Consider the following 14,258-nt stretch of genomic DNA (forward strand, 5'->3'; position numbering starts at 1 on the left):
TGCAGACCAGCTAAATGAAGCCACATTAGATCACTCTGAGGAACAGTGGGGGTCGAGAGTCTTTGGCACCTATAATTTGGGGTTCGAGGGCTGAAAAGTTTGGGAACCCCTGCCCCACAGAACATGCAAGTTGAGATGTGAAGTAAAATGACATGAAAGTACTTTGTTGAGTAATGTATTCTCACCTCGGAAGTGTACTCAACTGTACTGCCAGAAAAAATGTAGTCCCTACTACTGCTATAATCAACTTAAAAACAGAGTTCTTCTAAGGGCAGGACCAAATGAGATTCTGAAAGGAAACTGCGCCATCTCGTGGACATTTATGACAGCTTGTAAACAATAAAAAAACGGTCTTAATAGAAAGTAATTGCTCATCTGCTGCGTGCACAGATTCAAGTGTATAGAAGAAAACCTGCAAAGATTGATACAATTATGGATACATTTGTATCCGATTTCCACAAATTAACCTTTATGCATGACCACTGACAGTCTCGTTCTGATTTCCCTTCCATCTGATTTGCAATCATTCAAAGATAAGATGGTGTAATAGCATCCTGCACACGTATTAAGCAAGGATTCTCAGACAGTAGATGCAGAATCCACCTGCAGATTGCAAAAAGCCTACAGTGCTCTGAATTGAACCCTGCGGTATCCACGCTGGGAGGCGGAGCTTCCGACGCCAGTCCCCGGAACCGATCGCTCTTGGGTCTGTGGCCGCTCGTTTGATCGTCGGATATGGGAAAACGAAATGAGAGACCAGGGTTCCTGTTGAGGAAGTGAGATGATAACATAACGCTGCCTCGACTACATAATTTCCCCGTTTGCTCTCTCTCACTGGACTGCAATGCCGCCACAGCGAGTATTCACGCTGCCGAGGCAACAATCCCTGCTGCTGCCTGCGGTCATCAACCCGTTTGTTCAAGACACCAAACTCACCAAAGCTGCTATAATCAAAGTGAGTATGTCGTTTTGGTGCAGTGGTCATGTAAAGGCAGGCTTTTAAGGGATGACGTTTTTTCTTATATACAGTCATTGCTCTGAGCAGCACACGCAGTCAGTGCTAGACCTGATTTCAGATTACACATACACACAGGCTGCTGCTGTGCAACCACGGCCTATAATCTCCTGCACCGAGGCTTTGCACAGCCTCGTTATGTGCAACCAAACAATGAGAGCCGTTGTGTACTTTCTAGAAAGCCTCCCAGTGATGTGGATTTCCAGAGTCGTGCATATTTCTGCTCTGAGGAGCGTCAACAGCAAAGGGTGTAGTTCACTCTGACAGCAGACTTCCCTTTATGGTAAAGGCCTGTTTCTCATTGTGTGTGTGTGTGTGTGTGTGTGTGTGTGTGTGTGTGTGTGTGTGTGTGTGTGTGTATATTTATGTGTGTGCACCCATCTCCATGCAGTGCGTCCTCCTAGGAATTGTCCTGGTCCCAATTCGAGCCATCCTCCTGTCCTTGGTTCTCATGGTGACATGGCCGGTGTCAGTTATCATAACCTTCAAGTACCCTCTGAAAGGAGCAGTGGAGCCAATGATAGGGTGGAGACGGTAATTACACAAACACATCACTCTGCAACACAGTCTTCATCAGAGCAACACATCTAACAGGAACTGGATTCAATACAAACTTAGTAGTGACATTATTTCACATGCTTTCACTTTCCTAAAGCATATGCATTATAAAACATCAGTTGAAATGTCCAAATCAGTGCATGAAAACCTTTAAGATATGAAGCCTCTCTCTACTGGAGCAGAGTTTTGCTGAAGCCACACACAGCAGAAGCAGAACGTTTCCTGGTTCTTCAAACTGGGCAGTTGGACACCGCAAATGCAGCATATTCTCAAAATAATAGTTCCTGACATGACTTGAAGAATGTGCAGAGGCTTGCACTGCTGCCGACTCATCTTTAGATCATATCTGCACAGCAAGCATTACTTAAGCCCAATTCTCAGAAAAGGACTGGTATAAACCGCTCCCATAAAAGGAGCTATAATGTGATTTATCACTTAAAAAATGGGCAAAACCAATTTTTCATCCTATAATGTTCATCTTGGTTTTGATAGAATTGAATAAAATGTGTTATGCATTGTGTGTATAATGCATGCATTGAAATTTCCAATGCAAATAATCTATTTTACCTGAGTACCAGACAGGGTGCAGCATTTAAACTAAGAACTAATGCAAACACTAGCAGCTACAAAAACAGCTTTACAGATAGCAGTTGAACTCTTTTATCACCTGACAACACATTCCTTAATATACTATGACCAAACAGGGTGTAGGTCAGAGTAAACAGAGACTTTTAAGGTGTTTCAAGTTAATCTGATCACTGATTAGCTGTGAACAAGCCCAGATCTTTTCTGCACTTTCACTAGATTACCAAATAGTATATATATGTACTGTTTTAATAAGCATCTGTTCATTTTAACTATCAGCTTAAGCCCTCAGTAAGAGTTTGTGATGTTTGTATTATCGTATTAAATGATTCCCAGTGATTAGTAATGGGAGGTTAAATCCCACTGAGAACCAACAGCACACTTTAATGAACCATGAACTCTATGATTGCTTTCAGCTCTAAGTTTCTCTTGCTAGTTTCACAACATGTGTTACAAGCCATTCTCAGTCCAAATGTATAAAGTCAGTTGCTTTTTAAAAAAGAAAAAAAAGGTGCCTTCAAAACCAGCAGATTCTCATCTTGGTGTCAGAGAGGTGGGGAGGAAACATGACTACACATGTAAAACTAATCTGCTCAGATCTTATCATTACGGCTCTATATTCAGTCTGCACTTTGACTGTCTTCTCATTTCTTGACTATTGAGGAAGTAATTGGTGAAAGATAACTTGTTTGCAACTTTAAGGAGGCTACAAGTGGTGAGCACATGGTGCAACTCTTCCTGTTACTAAAACTCTTCTATGTTGCCCCTTGTAACAAAGTAGCACTGGATGTAAAATCTAAAACCAAATGTGTCATTGGCACGTTTGAAATATTTGTTGAGACTGCATTTCTGGTTTATTTCAGACCTTTTACAGATTTTTGGAGGAACACATTTTTTACTATCGCTGATTCCTCTGACAAAGTGTCAGAAAGATATGTGTGAAGCTCAAAGTCTGTAAAAATGTATTATTGTTCATCAGGACTCTATCCTCTTCTGGTTATCCTTAGGTTCATGTGTCGGAGAGTGATGGGTGCCCTGGGGAGGGCTTACTACTTCTGCATGGGCTTCAGAGTGGTGATCAAGGGTAGGCAGGTCAACAGTAGTGAGGCCCCCATCCTGGCTGTGGCCCCTCACTCCACCTTTTTTGATGGGATTGTGTGCATTGTTGCTGGCCTGCCCTCGACTGTCTCCCGTGTTGAGAACTTGGCTACACCCATCTTTGGCAGTGAGACTCTTTCAGTTTGCTCTGTTGTGTCAGCATGTGGTCACTATGTGTTATGTTCTCTCTCAGCCTCGAGTTAAAAGCATGTGTGAACTTGTGAAAATATGCTGAGGTGTGAAATATGTTTTTCATTTAGTTTATTTCTGATAATGGTAACACCACATAGCTTATTTCATTTGAAAATTGTCTTAATAGCTTTCTTTTCTGTAAGTTAGCATCCAATGAAAAAGCCCTGCTTTGTTAGACTACTTAAAAGGAAAATGTGAGAGAGTAAAGAGTGTTTTTTTCCCTTCTCTTAGGATTTGTGCGCTGCCTTCAGCCAGTGCTGGTGTCCAGAAAGGACCCGGACTCCCGGAAGAACACGATCCAAGAGATTGACAGCAGAGCCAAGTCAGGGGGCAACTGGCCACAGGTCTGTCACAACAACAACAACAACAACAACAACAACAACAAAACTACCTAATTCCCTGCTTGTGTCACCATGGATCATAGCTAATTCTGTAACCGTTAGCATGTTGTTTGCATCAGATGCATAACACTGCCTTGTTGATTATAAAGCATGTAACTTTTCACATGTATTAATTGACACTGTAATCCTCAGGTCCTGATATTTCCAGAAGGAACATGTACAAATCGTTCCTGTCTAATCACTTTTAAACAAGGTGAGCTATAGAGAGACTGAGGAGTAATGTGGAGGGTGTTTACATTTTTTTTAAAGAATGGAGATGTTTTGTTTTGTTTGTCTTTCATTTATTCACCATGATGAACAGCAGCCTACATGACTTATTTTGTACTGGTGTTCCCATCCTTCAGGGGCCTTTATCCCAGGGGTCCCTGTGCAGCCTGTGCTCATGAGGTATCCCAACAAACTGGTGAGTGACTGTGGTTGTAATATAGCATTAATATATTTTACTGCACTTCTTGAGAGCAAACGTCATCATCAGAGGATGTGCTGAACACTAAGACAGAAAAAACACTTTTAATATGTAGGCAGACGGCAAGTGAGCAAGAGATAAAATGTACCCTCTTGGGGTACTGCATGAATAATTAGTTTAATCCAAAAGTACTGCACGTCGTGTTTGCCATTTCAGTTTTTAAGAATTTGGCAGACTTTAATCCAATCAGCTACTGAGTGATAGACTGAAAGCAACACGAGAAGACGAACTTTATCACACAATGACATGTATTTTATATAATTACTTCTCAGTCTTAATGTTTACTGAAGGTCTATGCATTACATTTTCCCTCTAGGACACAGTGTCTTGGACTTGGCAAGGCTTCAGCTCGTACGTATTCTTTCAACCGTTGTTGAGAGGTGTCTCATGTTTTACTTACATAAAACAGCCATATATTGCTTAATATTTCTTAGACAGTTGTTGCTGTTGGATCAACGTATGTAACTGATTGTCTGCTTGTGTTTTGTGTAGGAGGACACTGCTGCTTTTGACTCTGAGCCAGCTCTATACCACAGTAGAGATAGAGGTAAACGCACCCACTTAGTGAACATCCTAACATGATGGCGAAGAAACTACAAGCAGTCTCGATAATGTTCATCTTATTCTCACAAAGAAAAATGACCTGAAGATATCAAAATAATGTATTTTTCAGTTTTTCATCCTCATTCATGAAATTTCTGGAGGTGCAACTTGAAGTAAATTCCTAAAAGCATATATATAACAGAGATTATCTCAGTTTTACTTGTAGTGCACTGCCATTTAGCTATTTCGTCAAAGCAAAGACAACTAAATATGAAACCTTTGTGACCCTTTCTCATCTGTTTTTTTTTTTTCAGTTCTTACCGCCACATATCCCCACAGAGGAGGAGAAGAAAACCCCTTCTCTGTTTGCAAGCAGAGTGCGAGACACCATGGCCCAGTAAGTGTTAGACGTCAAGATGCATTTTTCAGTGCAAACAGCAAGAAAGTGGAAAAGAAAGCATGAGTACTTGTGCTTCTTCAAGAAATAAATAGTGTTCCTCACATGTGGAGTATGCGTGAGTTAAAGAGAGAACTACATAAGTGCACAGTGGTGGAGTGTTGATTTTAATATGATGGCAAAAGATACATTTAGCTAATAGTTTTGCATTTTTTTCTGATACTAAAGGAGCTTTATTGTACAGTCATGGCCAAAAGTTTTGAGAATGACACAACTATTAATTTTCACAAAGTCTGCTGTTTCAGTTTTTATAATGGCAATTTGCATATACTCCAGAATGTTATGAGGAGTGATCAGCTCAACTGCAATTAATTGCAAAGTCCCTCTTTGCCTTGAAAATGAACTTTATCACCAAAAACACATTTCCACTGCATTTCAGCCCTGCCACAAAAGGACCAGCTAACATAATTTCAATGACACACAGGTGTCACACACATTAACACAGGTGTGGGTGTTGATGAGGACAAGGCTGGCGATCAATCTGTCATGATTGAGTGACTGGACACTTTAAAAGGAAGATGGTGCATGACACCATTGTTCCTCATCTGTTAGCCATGGTTACCTGCAAGGAAACACGTGCAGCCATCATTGCATTGCACAAAAAGGGCCTAACAGGGAAGTTTATAGCAGCGAGTAAGATTGCACCTCCGTCAACCGTCTATCGAATTATCAAGAACTTCAAGGAGAGAGGTTCACTTGTTGCCAAACAGGCTCCAGGGCGCCCAAGAAAGTCCAGCAAGCGCCAGGACCGTCTCCTGAAGGTGTTACAGCTGCGGGATCGGGCCACCACCAGTGCAGAGCTTGCTCAGGAATGGCAGCAGGCAGGTGTGAGTGCATCTGCACGCACAGTGAGGCAAAGACTTTTGGAGGAAGGCCTGGTGTCAAGGAGGGCAGCAAAGAAGCCACTTCTCTCCAGTAAAAACATCAGGGACAGACTGATATTCTGCAGAAGGTACAGGGACTGGACTGCTGAGGACTGGGGTAAAGTCATTTTCTCTGATGAATCCCCTTTCCGATTGTTTGGGGCATCTGGAGGAAGGCTTGTTCGGAGAAGACGAGGTGAGCGCTACCATCAGTCCTGTCTCTTGCCAACAGTGAAGCATCCTGAGACCATTCATGTGTGGGGTTGCTTTTCGGTCAAGGGAGTGGGCTCTCTCACAATCTTGCCTAAAAACACAGCCATGAATAAAGAATGGTACCAGAACGTCCTCCGAGAGCAACTTCTCCCAACCATCCAAGGGCAGTTTGGTGATGAAGAATGCCTTTTCCTGCATGATGGAGCACCTTGCCATAAAGCAAAAGTCATAACAAAATGGCTTGGGGAACAAAACATTAAGATTTTGGGCCCTTGGCCAGGAAACTCCCCAGATCTTAATCCCATTGAGAACTTGTGGTCAATCCTCAAGAGGCGGGTGGACAATCAAAAACCCACAAATTCTGACAAACTCCAAGCATTGATTATGCAAGAATGGACTGCCATCAGTCAGGATTTGGTCCAGAAGTTGATTGACAGCATGCCAGGGAGAATTGCAGAGGTCTTGAAAAAGAAGGGTCAACACTGCAAATATTGAATTATTGCATGAATTCTGTGTAATTCTCAATAAAAGCTTTTGATACTTATGAAATGCTTCTAATTGTATTTCATTATACCATAGAAACATCTGACAAAAACACCTAAAAACCCTGAAGCAGCAGACTTTGTGAAAATGTAATATTTGTGTCATTCTCAAAACTTTTGGCCATGACTGTACAGTTTATTTACAGTAACCTGTTGGACATTTGCATTTCCTCCTGGCCTCGTTTGTCCAGCTCCTTACATTCACCATAAGCAAATTAACAGCTAACTGTTCATGCAATCTCTCTCTTTTCAGGGCTTTGGGTGTTCCAGTTACAGATCACACTTATGAAGACTGCCGCCTGATGATTTCAGCTGGTGAGCTAACCCTGCCCATGGAGGCGGGCCTGGTGGAGTTCACCAAAATAAGCCGTAAACTCAAGTAAGCACATTTCACTTACGTTCATCTGAAGCATTGCCAGGTGTTGACTAATGGCTAAACCAAACATGGATCCTTGTGCCCTGCTCCCTCAGTTTGAAGTGGGACAATGTGAGGAAGGAGCTGGAGAGCTTTGCAGGCATGGCCAGCTCTTGTAAAGGAGGGAGGATCACGATCCAGGAGTTTGCCAGATTCCTGAAGCTCCCTGTCAGCACAGCTCTTGAGGAGCTCTTTGCACTATTTGACAGGGTGAGGCACTTATTTCAAATATTTACATTTACACAAACAGAACAACTTCATCCACTGAACAGCTCCATCATGAATGACAGCTGAATACTAGAGTTTATTTGGCTCAGTTAGAGAGCTGACTCATCCAGTAGGAAATAAATCATGAATATATCAGTCAAGAACATAATGAGCAATGATCTTTTTATTCAATTTACCCAATCAAACCAATCGCATTAATAATTACTGAAGTTGTCTGATTGATTGCACATAATGTGTACCACTGAAAGTAGATTTGGCAGGACCTGTGGTGCAGGTTCAGTATTTATTCAGCTTGGAGGAGAAAACCAAGATCAAGAGAGTTTGGCCTCCTTCCCTGGCATGTGAGCCAGAGGTTTGTGTGAGAGGAGAGGACTAAAAGCAAAAAAACAGCATGAAAAATCAGATTCAGGGTAGTCTTTCTTCCTCTGAAAATACAGTATGTGCCTCATTTTCTAGCAATGAAGAATTCCAATTTGCATAAATCAGCTTTTTTATAGTATAGTTTAAGTGTCCATACTACATATATTCTGTACACTATAGGATAAAGTATTACTACCATGATACTGTGCGTTTACGGACTCCGTTAAACTGCTGCCACTTTGACCCTGTCTAGAACGGAGATGGCACTATAGACTTCAGAGAATATGTCATCGGTGTGACCATCTTGTGCCGACCAGCAAACACTGAAGACGTTCTTCGAATGGCTTTCAAGGTATGAAATGCATATTCTGACATCACTGTGCTGCTAATAAGGTCTGAAAAATGTAGCACTGCACACTGAGTGCAAATGGAAAGTGAACATCAACCTAAAGAAATATATAGTTCTAAATATTTATAATCCTGTAAGTACAACTTTGAAAAATTGTTTATCTAACATATATATATAATGCTGTCTTGTCTATACACACAGGACAGGTATTAAATCACATTGAAAATAAGCAGTTTGCAAGAAAAAAAAACCTAACCTTGGCTGAGATGCCCTGCCTTTATTTGGTCGTAGAGCACTGCATGCAGACAGCAGCAGAGCTGCAGGAGGAACAGAGGCCGCCTTCAGAAGAGGCTTGGATAATGTCAAGTTAACAATGCGTGTCTGTTGTAGAAAACATGGAGTCATTTTGCCGGCCATAAGGACAAATGTGATTTTAGACAAACAGTTCCTTTTTTGTAATTTGATGTTGATAGTTATTTTTTGTCAACTGGAGTATAAACAAATCTACCCATTTTTATACAATCTCTAGTTGACACCATCTACATATTTCACACTAGTTTTTTTTCCTAAACATGCAAACAACTGCTAAGTGAACTGTACATGTCTCTGTTTCTGTGCTCTCTCGAGCAGCTTTTTGATACAGATGAGGATGAGAAAATCACTCGAGAGGAGTTCACTGCTCTGCTGCGCTCAGCTCTGGGTGTGTCGGATCTGAACATGGTTAAGCTTTTCAAGGAGATTGATGCTGACTGCTCTGGTTTCATCACCTTCAGTGAGTACACCCAAGACAAATGTCAGATGCCAAGCTACTGTAATTTTTGATACTTTCTCTCACCAGGAATAAAAGGTCTTGTCTTAACCTCAGCTACACCATACAAGGATATTTTTGTGTGTTTTCCAGGTGAATTTCAAGCCTTTGCCACAACACATCCGGAGTACGCCAAGCTCTTCACTACATACCTTGAGCTTCAGAGATACCAAGCGATCCAGGAGGCCTGCCCGGGTGATCTCCAATTGTCTGGTCAGGCTAGTTCAGAGGGAAACCAGGAAGACAGCACCTCTGACAAAAAAGATGACTGAGAAATCTCTCTAAGGGACAGACCTCTGAATTTAGTGCACTGAGAAGGAAAATGAAAAAGTGTCATCTGCCCTCCAACAACTGTTAGAAAAATCAAGTCAATTGCCACAGTGGAGCCATATTAAAAGGTCATGAGCTTGTCTTTTTTATAGAAGGTTTTTAGAGTGCTACCATTCAATTTTAGTGCCTTATAGAGATGTTAAAGAAGCTACTGCACAAAAAATGTTTTTTTTTTAATTCTTAAATCCTTTTGATTGTGTGTGTGTTTTCTCCACAAAAAAGAAACCGATGAAAAGCTAATCATATGAAAATATATCAGAACTCACATGGGCACTCATCAGTGTTTTAACTGTGTAAACCCTGCAATATTTAGATTTTTAATGTTAGTGACTGTGTTTTATGATGTACTTCAATATTTTATCCACATCATTGTAAACTGCCTCACCGTGTTTCTGCCTTGGATCCATCTTTCTCCGTGCCCTGAGCCTACCCTTGCTTTGACTGGGATGAACATAGCTTTGTGTTTCTCTCTTTTGTCTTTGTGGTCTTCTGTAAGTGAGTGAAAAAAAAATGCCAAACCGACACCTTTTTAAATATAAGCAAACAGTCCTTGTGCTTCTGTGTTGCAGTTAATTAGTGTACAGCAAGCTTTATTAAGATCTTTCCTTTCTGGCAACCCACAGATGTTCTGTATCCAAACTATGTCTACGAAGAGCATACATGCTGCGCATTACACTTTTTTCCAGCGCTCAGGGACACAGACCTTGTAAGATGGCTGTATAATTAGCCAGAGGTTTGCTTTGCATGTGTATCTATTTGCATTTCTACTGAAGAATGTTGTTGCTGAGACAGCAACACGTCTGCACAGTTTTAAGTTTACTAAAGCAAATGAACCACTGAAAATAGGGCAATTTGTGAGCAAAAAGCCAACAGTGCTGCTTCACAACAGTATATTCCAGCGGGGTATGCTTTCAGATTAACAAGCAGCACCGTTATTATTAATCCATGTGCATTGCAATTATGTGATTTTTTTTCTTCGTTTTTGTTAACACTGCAAAATTTGCTTTGTAAAATAAAACAAGAATACAAATTTCACTCCTGCGCTGTTTTACTAGATTCACCAGTATGCAAATCAGTAACAACTTTCAAAGATGTTTTCATTTCACAATGAGGCCACTGGTTGTACTTGTAGTTCTTTACACCGCCACCAGAGGGCAGCAGCTACATTTTATATTTCTGTTGTATGACTAAGTTAATGTGCTGCTTTGTGAGTAACAGTTCCATTTTTTTTACTCTTTTTCGTTTTGGCCTTTTCTTTAAATTTAACTTGGAGCTATACAACAATGAGGTGTAAGATTTAGAGAATACACAGGTGTGCCTAGCCTCCACCTTCTGCATTTGAGGATCTATTTATTTTTCTGGGATATTTTAGCACCATATTTCAGAACATAACATGCTTGGAACTAAATCATCGATGACATCAAGCAGATGTTCTAATCAAAGGTTACATTAAGTCATATTAGCTCAAGCACCTAAACAGAAGATATGACACATTAAATGAACAATTCCTATTGTTTTAATACTTTTAGGACACTTTTTCAAGATTTATCATTTGTTTGGCACAAAGCACAGAGTCTTGGCTTTGTCTTCAAGTAAGTAACAGTTCAAATATCGTGTGCTGTGATTGCTTGACAAAGAATAGAGTGAATTACTTTTTGTTATTGTGTCTTTCTGCCTATGATCCAGTTTTTAATAACAAGATAATATATAAAAGGAGACTTTTGGGGTGAATGATGTTAAGTATGGGTTACTTGAGACAGATTGTGAAATGTGAATATTTGTCTTTGTTCTTACTTCTTCAAAATTGAATACAACACACTGTCCATCAAATGTTATCTTCCTTTTGTACCAAAAAGTAGCCTTTTTGTAATAAAGGAGTTCTCTACCCTCTTTGACTATACATCCTTTATGTCTTAATCCATTTTCTCATATATAAATTCAAATGTAAGAATGCCATGATGTTAGTGTAAACCTTGTAAGATAGACTCTTCCAAAAACAACACACTACCACACACACACACACACTGACTAGCTTGCTCCTTATACACAGGGGAGACTGAAATGAATGATTGAGAGTGGGTCGCTTCATTAAATGCCCGCTGACAAACTGTGATTACCAGCTGTTATTTCCACCTTCAATTTGTTTTAACCTTTTCAAACGTACAGAGGCTCATTTCATTTTAATCAAAATTGATGAGATGTCATGGAATCAATTAAATCACATTGTTTCCATGCTTGCAGTGCGACTCCATCCCTACCCACAGCTCTGACTCTCCTCTCTGGTCCCACCCACCCCTCCATCCTCCCTCTATACTCTGCATGGCTGTTGTATATTGCTGTATCCATTTCAGGTCTGCCTGCGGGCTGATCCTGTCGCAGTAGATTGCGAGAGATACGTGCTGCTAATCGAATTTTGTCTCCTCGGGACCCGAGTGAGTGAGCAGCCTGTGTTTGTGGACCTGAGCTGGACACGGGCCTCGTATGGATGAGGGGCTCACCGTGCCAGGCTGGAAGGAAAGGTCAGAAGTGACAGGCCTTGTTAAGTTAGAGTGACACACAGGGTGCCTCAGTTTAACCAGAAGGACTGGCTTTCTCAGGCTAAATAAGGCTGGTTCCCAGCTGGCTTCCACTCCACCTGTCAGCCAGGTTATTCAGAGAACTTTTTGGAGTGTTTCACTTATTGTACAGTGATGAAGGCTTTGACTTGGAGAGGGTAAACACTGTGTTTACTGCACCAAGTTTCTCATTTAATTTGAGTTGATGCTTTCACCCTAGAAAATTATGAAACCATTTATAGAGCTCTACAAATACATCACAAGAGACTATCAGAGTTGCCAACTAAAAACAGAAAGACTGATGGTCAGTGCAATCAATCAACAAAAATGAATACAAATAGTTTTTCGTTGGCACCAGGATATTTCCGAAAAGTTGTGCAAGAGGAAGAATTCAATGCTATTTTGGCTCAATGCTCCTATACAGCAGATTTTCCTGCTTATAACAACAGGATACCTGGGTGTGTATACACTCTGGTGACCTTTCCTTTGTCCTGCATGACGAACATGGATGTATGGCCTAAACATTTAGAGCAGCATGAATTCAGATTAGCTTACAGGTTAGAGAAATGCTGGAAGAAAGACTATAAACAATAACTTTAATAGTAAATCTATAAGCATCTAATGCTTACAGCGGATATGTTTTTTGAACAGAAGAAGCGTAGGCTTCCTGATACAAATATCCTTTAAAACACACTGGCTTTTGTTAAAGTCGCTGAAGTCCACATTGATTATAAATAAAGCTGCCAATCATTATTGAACAGATGAACCTACTACTTTGTATTCTGCACAGAGCAGATATGGCCTCTGTCCAGCTGCGTAGTGTAAGAAGGATAATTTAGCGGTGAAATAGGAGGTAAGCAGTGTGTAGTTTTACACATTCATGATCACACACCCACAAACGGACGAATCTTCCACCACCCTTGACTCTCGCAGGCTCAGGCCTGGCAAGCCGTCTCCTTCAGCTCCTCAGGGAGTTCCTCCAAACCTCATTGTTATGTTTCCTTATCGCACCAGATGACACCTTGTTGATTTTTCTCTGCTATTATTCTCTCAGGAAAGTGATTGTTCTTCATTTCCTATGTGATGGTTTACAGAAACAGTCAAGGTCCCGGTGAGGGCAAGGTTTTGGGGAACCGTATAAACCATCAGTGGTCCAATGCCGGTGTCTGCACAACAGGTTTGTTTCCTTCTTCTGTATTTTGGGTGTCTCACATCTCTGCGTTTGATTCAGTTCCAGAATGTTTTTTTGGATGACTGGCAACAAGTGTCCTGTGAAACATTCAAGGATGGGTCAAAGTATAGTTGTGAAAAACAGACTTTTATTCAGTCAGTTAGACCGTTCAAAAAAAGGTGCATGATTTTGTATATTCTTGAAACAAACCTATATACAACTTCTTTCACATAGTGTGAGACAAGGAAAATGTCAGTGTAACTCATGAGTCTTTTTTTATACTTCCTGGAAGGGATGGACTAAAAGCATACGTTGTAGTGTCTATGTCTCTACAACTACATGTCTGTTGCGGTGTTTGTCCCTGCAACTACAAGTCTTATGCAACAATTATGTAAGAGAAAAAGAGAAATGTCATTGTTGGCTTAAAAATGCACAAATTTGGTCTCGCTCTAATCTTCAGTCTAGATCTTTTAATCCATCAAACATTTCTTTTTTCATTCAAGGACTCTTCCTGTTCAAACAGAAATCAAGCCAATCCTTCTGCTGTCAACACTCCCTTTTTGTGCCCCCTAAGTAGTAGCCACCATTCAAACTCAACTTATGTGTACCCCCTATTGTGTTCTTCATTCACCAGTGGATCTGGGACTTAAAGGGTGCGACCTGCTAAAAGATAAAGTCTTTGATATATAGATGAAGGAGACTGCAAAGGTAACTGCTTATTATTGTAAGCAGTTTGAGGACAATGGTGTCACATTCTTACAGGTTCATTCTGGAATGTAGGTGTTGGTTGAAGCACGAGATGAGGAGCTCATTTCACTGGCCATACACTTTTTTGGTGGCACACTGCATTTCCCAGATGTGCTGTGAAACTCTTTAAAAAGTTCTCTATTGCAGGGCTGAGCCACAGTGCTATATCTGCTCAATGAATGTATACAACATGGGAATAAGACTTAACATTGCTGAAGGGTTTAAATCTTTGCAGATACTTGTAAAGCCCGGAGAGCAAAGCTTAATGACACTCCTCCTTTTGTGACGCTTGGAGAGATTTAAACCAGAGACTTTTAATGGGGTTCAGAACAAAAAAAGCCCCACTCAATGCTAACACCATG

General features: G+C 40.8%; 1 protein-coding gene and 1 long non-coding RNA gene across 2 annotated transcripts in view; one reads left to right on the plus strand and one right to left on the minus strand.

Annotated features, from left to right (window-relative positions):
- LOC117809984 overlaps nucleotides 1–14,258 on the minus strand; it is a 137,391-nt gene that overhangs the window by 86,476 nt on the left and 36,657 nt on the right. The window lies entirely within an intron of this gene.
- On the plus strand, nucleotides 664–10,458 carry lpcat2 (lysophosphatidylcholine acyltransferase 2). Its single transcript, XM_034679504.1, has 14 exons — nucleotides 664–955; nucleotides 1,407–1,549; nucleotides 3,166–3,383; nucleotides 3,680–3,792; nucleotides 3,982–4,042; nucleotides 4,194–4,252; nucleotides 4,632–4,666; nucleotides 4,808–4,862; nucleotides 5,173–5,255; nucleotides 7,187–7,312; nucleotides 7,405–7,558; nucleotides 8,190–8,288; nucleotides 8,916–9,057; nucleotides 9,187–10,458. The coding sequence occupies exons 1-14, from the start codon at nucleotides 845–847 to the stop codon at nucleotides 9,363–9,365; spliced, it is 1,578 nt and encodes a 525-aa protein (XP_034535395.1). The 5' UTR covers nucleotides 664–844; the 3' UTR covers nucleotides 9,366–10,458.

Source organism: Notolabrus celidotus, chromosome 3 (assembly GCF_009762535.1).
Source record: "Notolabrus celidotus isolate fNotCel1 chromosome 3, fNotCel1.pri, whole genome shotgun sequence".
Classification (NCBI taxonomy): domain Eukaryota; kingdom Metazoa; phylum Chordata; class Actinopteri; order Labriformes; family Labridae; genus Notolabrus; species Notolabrus celidotus.

Bases quoted from the DNA above. Each gene is read 5' to 3' on its own strand.
- lpcat2 (XM_034679504.1), top strand. From the start codon at position 845: ATGCCGCCACAGCGAGTATTCACGCTGCCGAGGCAACAATCCCTGCTG. The intron at 4,863-5,172 runs GTAAACGCACCC...TTTTTTTTTCAG, and splicing joins ATACCACAGTAGAGATAGAG to TTCTTACCGCCACATATCCC. The intron at 7,313-7,404 runs GTAAGCACATTT...CTGCTCCCTCAG, and splicing joins AAAATAAGCCGTAAACTCAA to TTTGAAGTGGGACAATGTGA.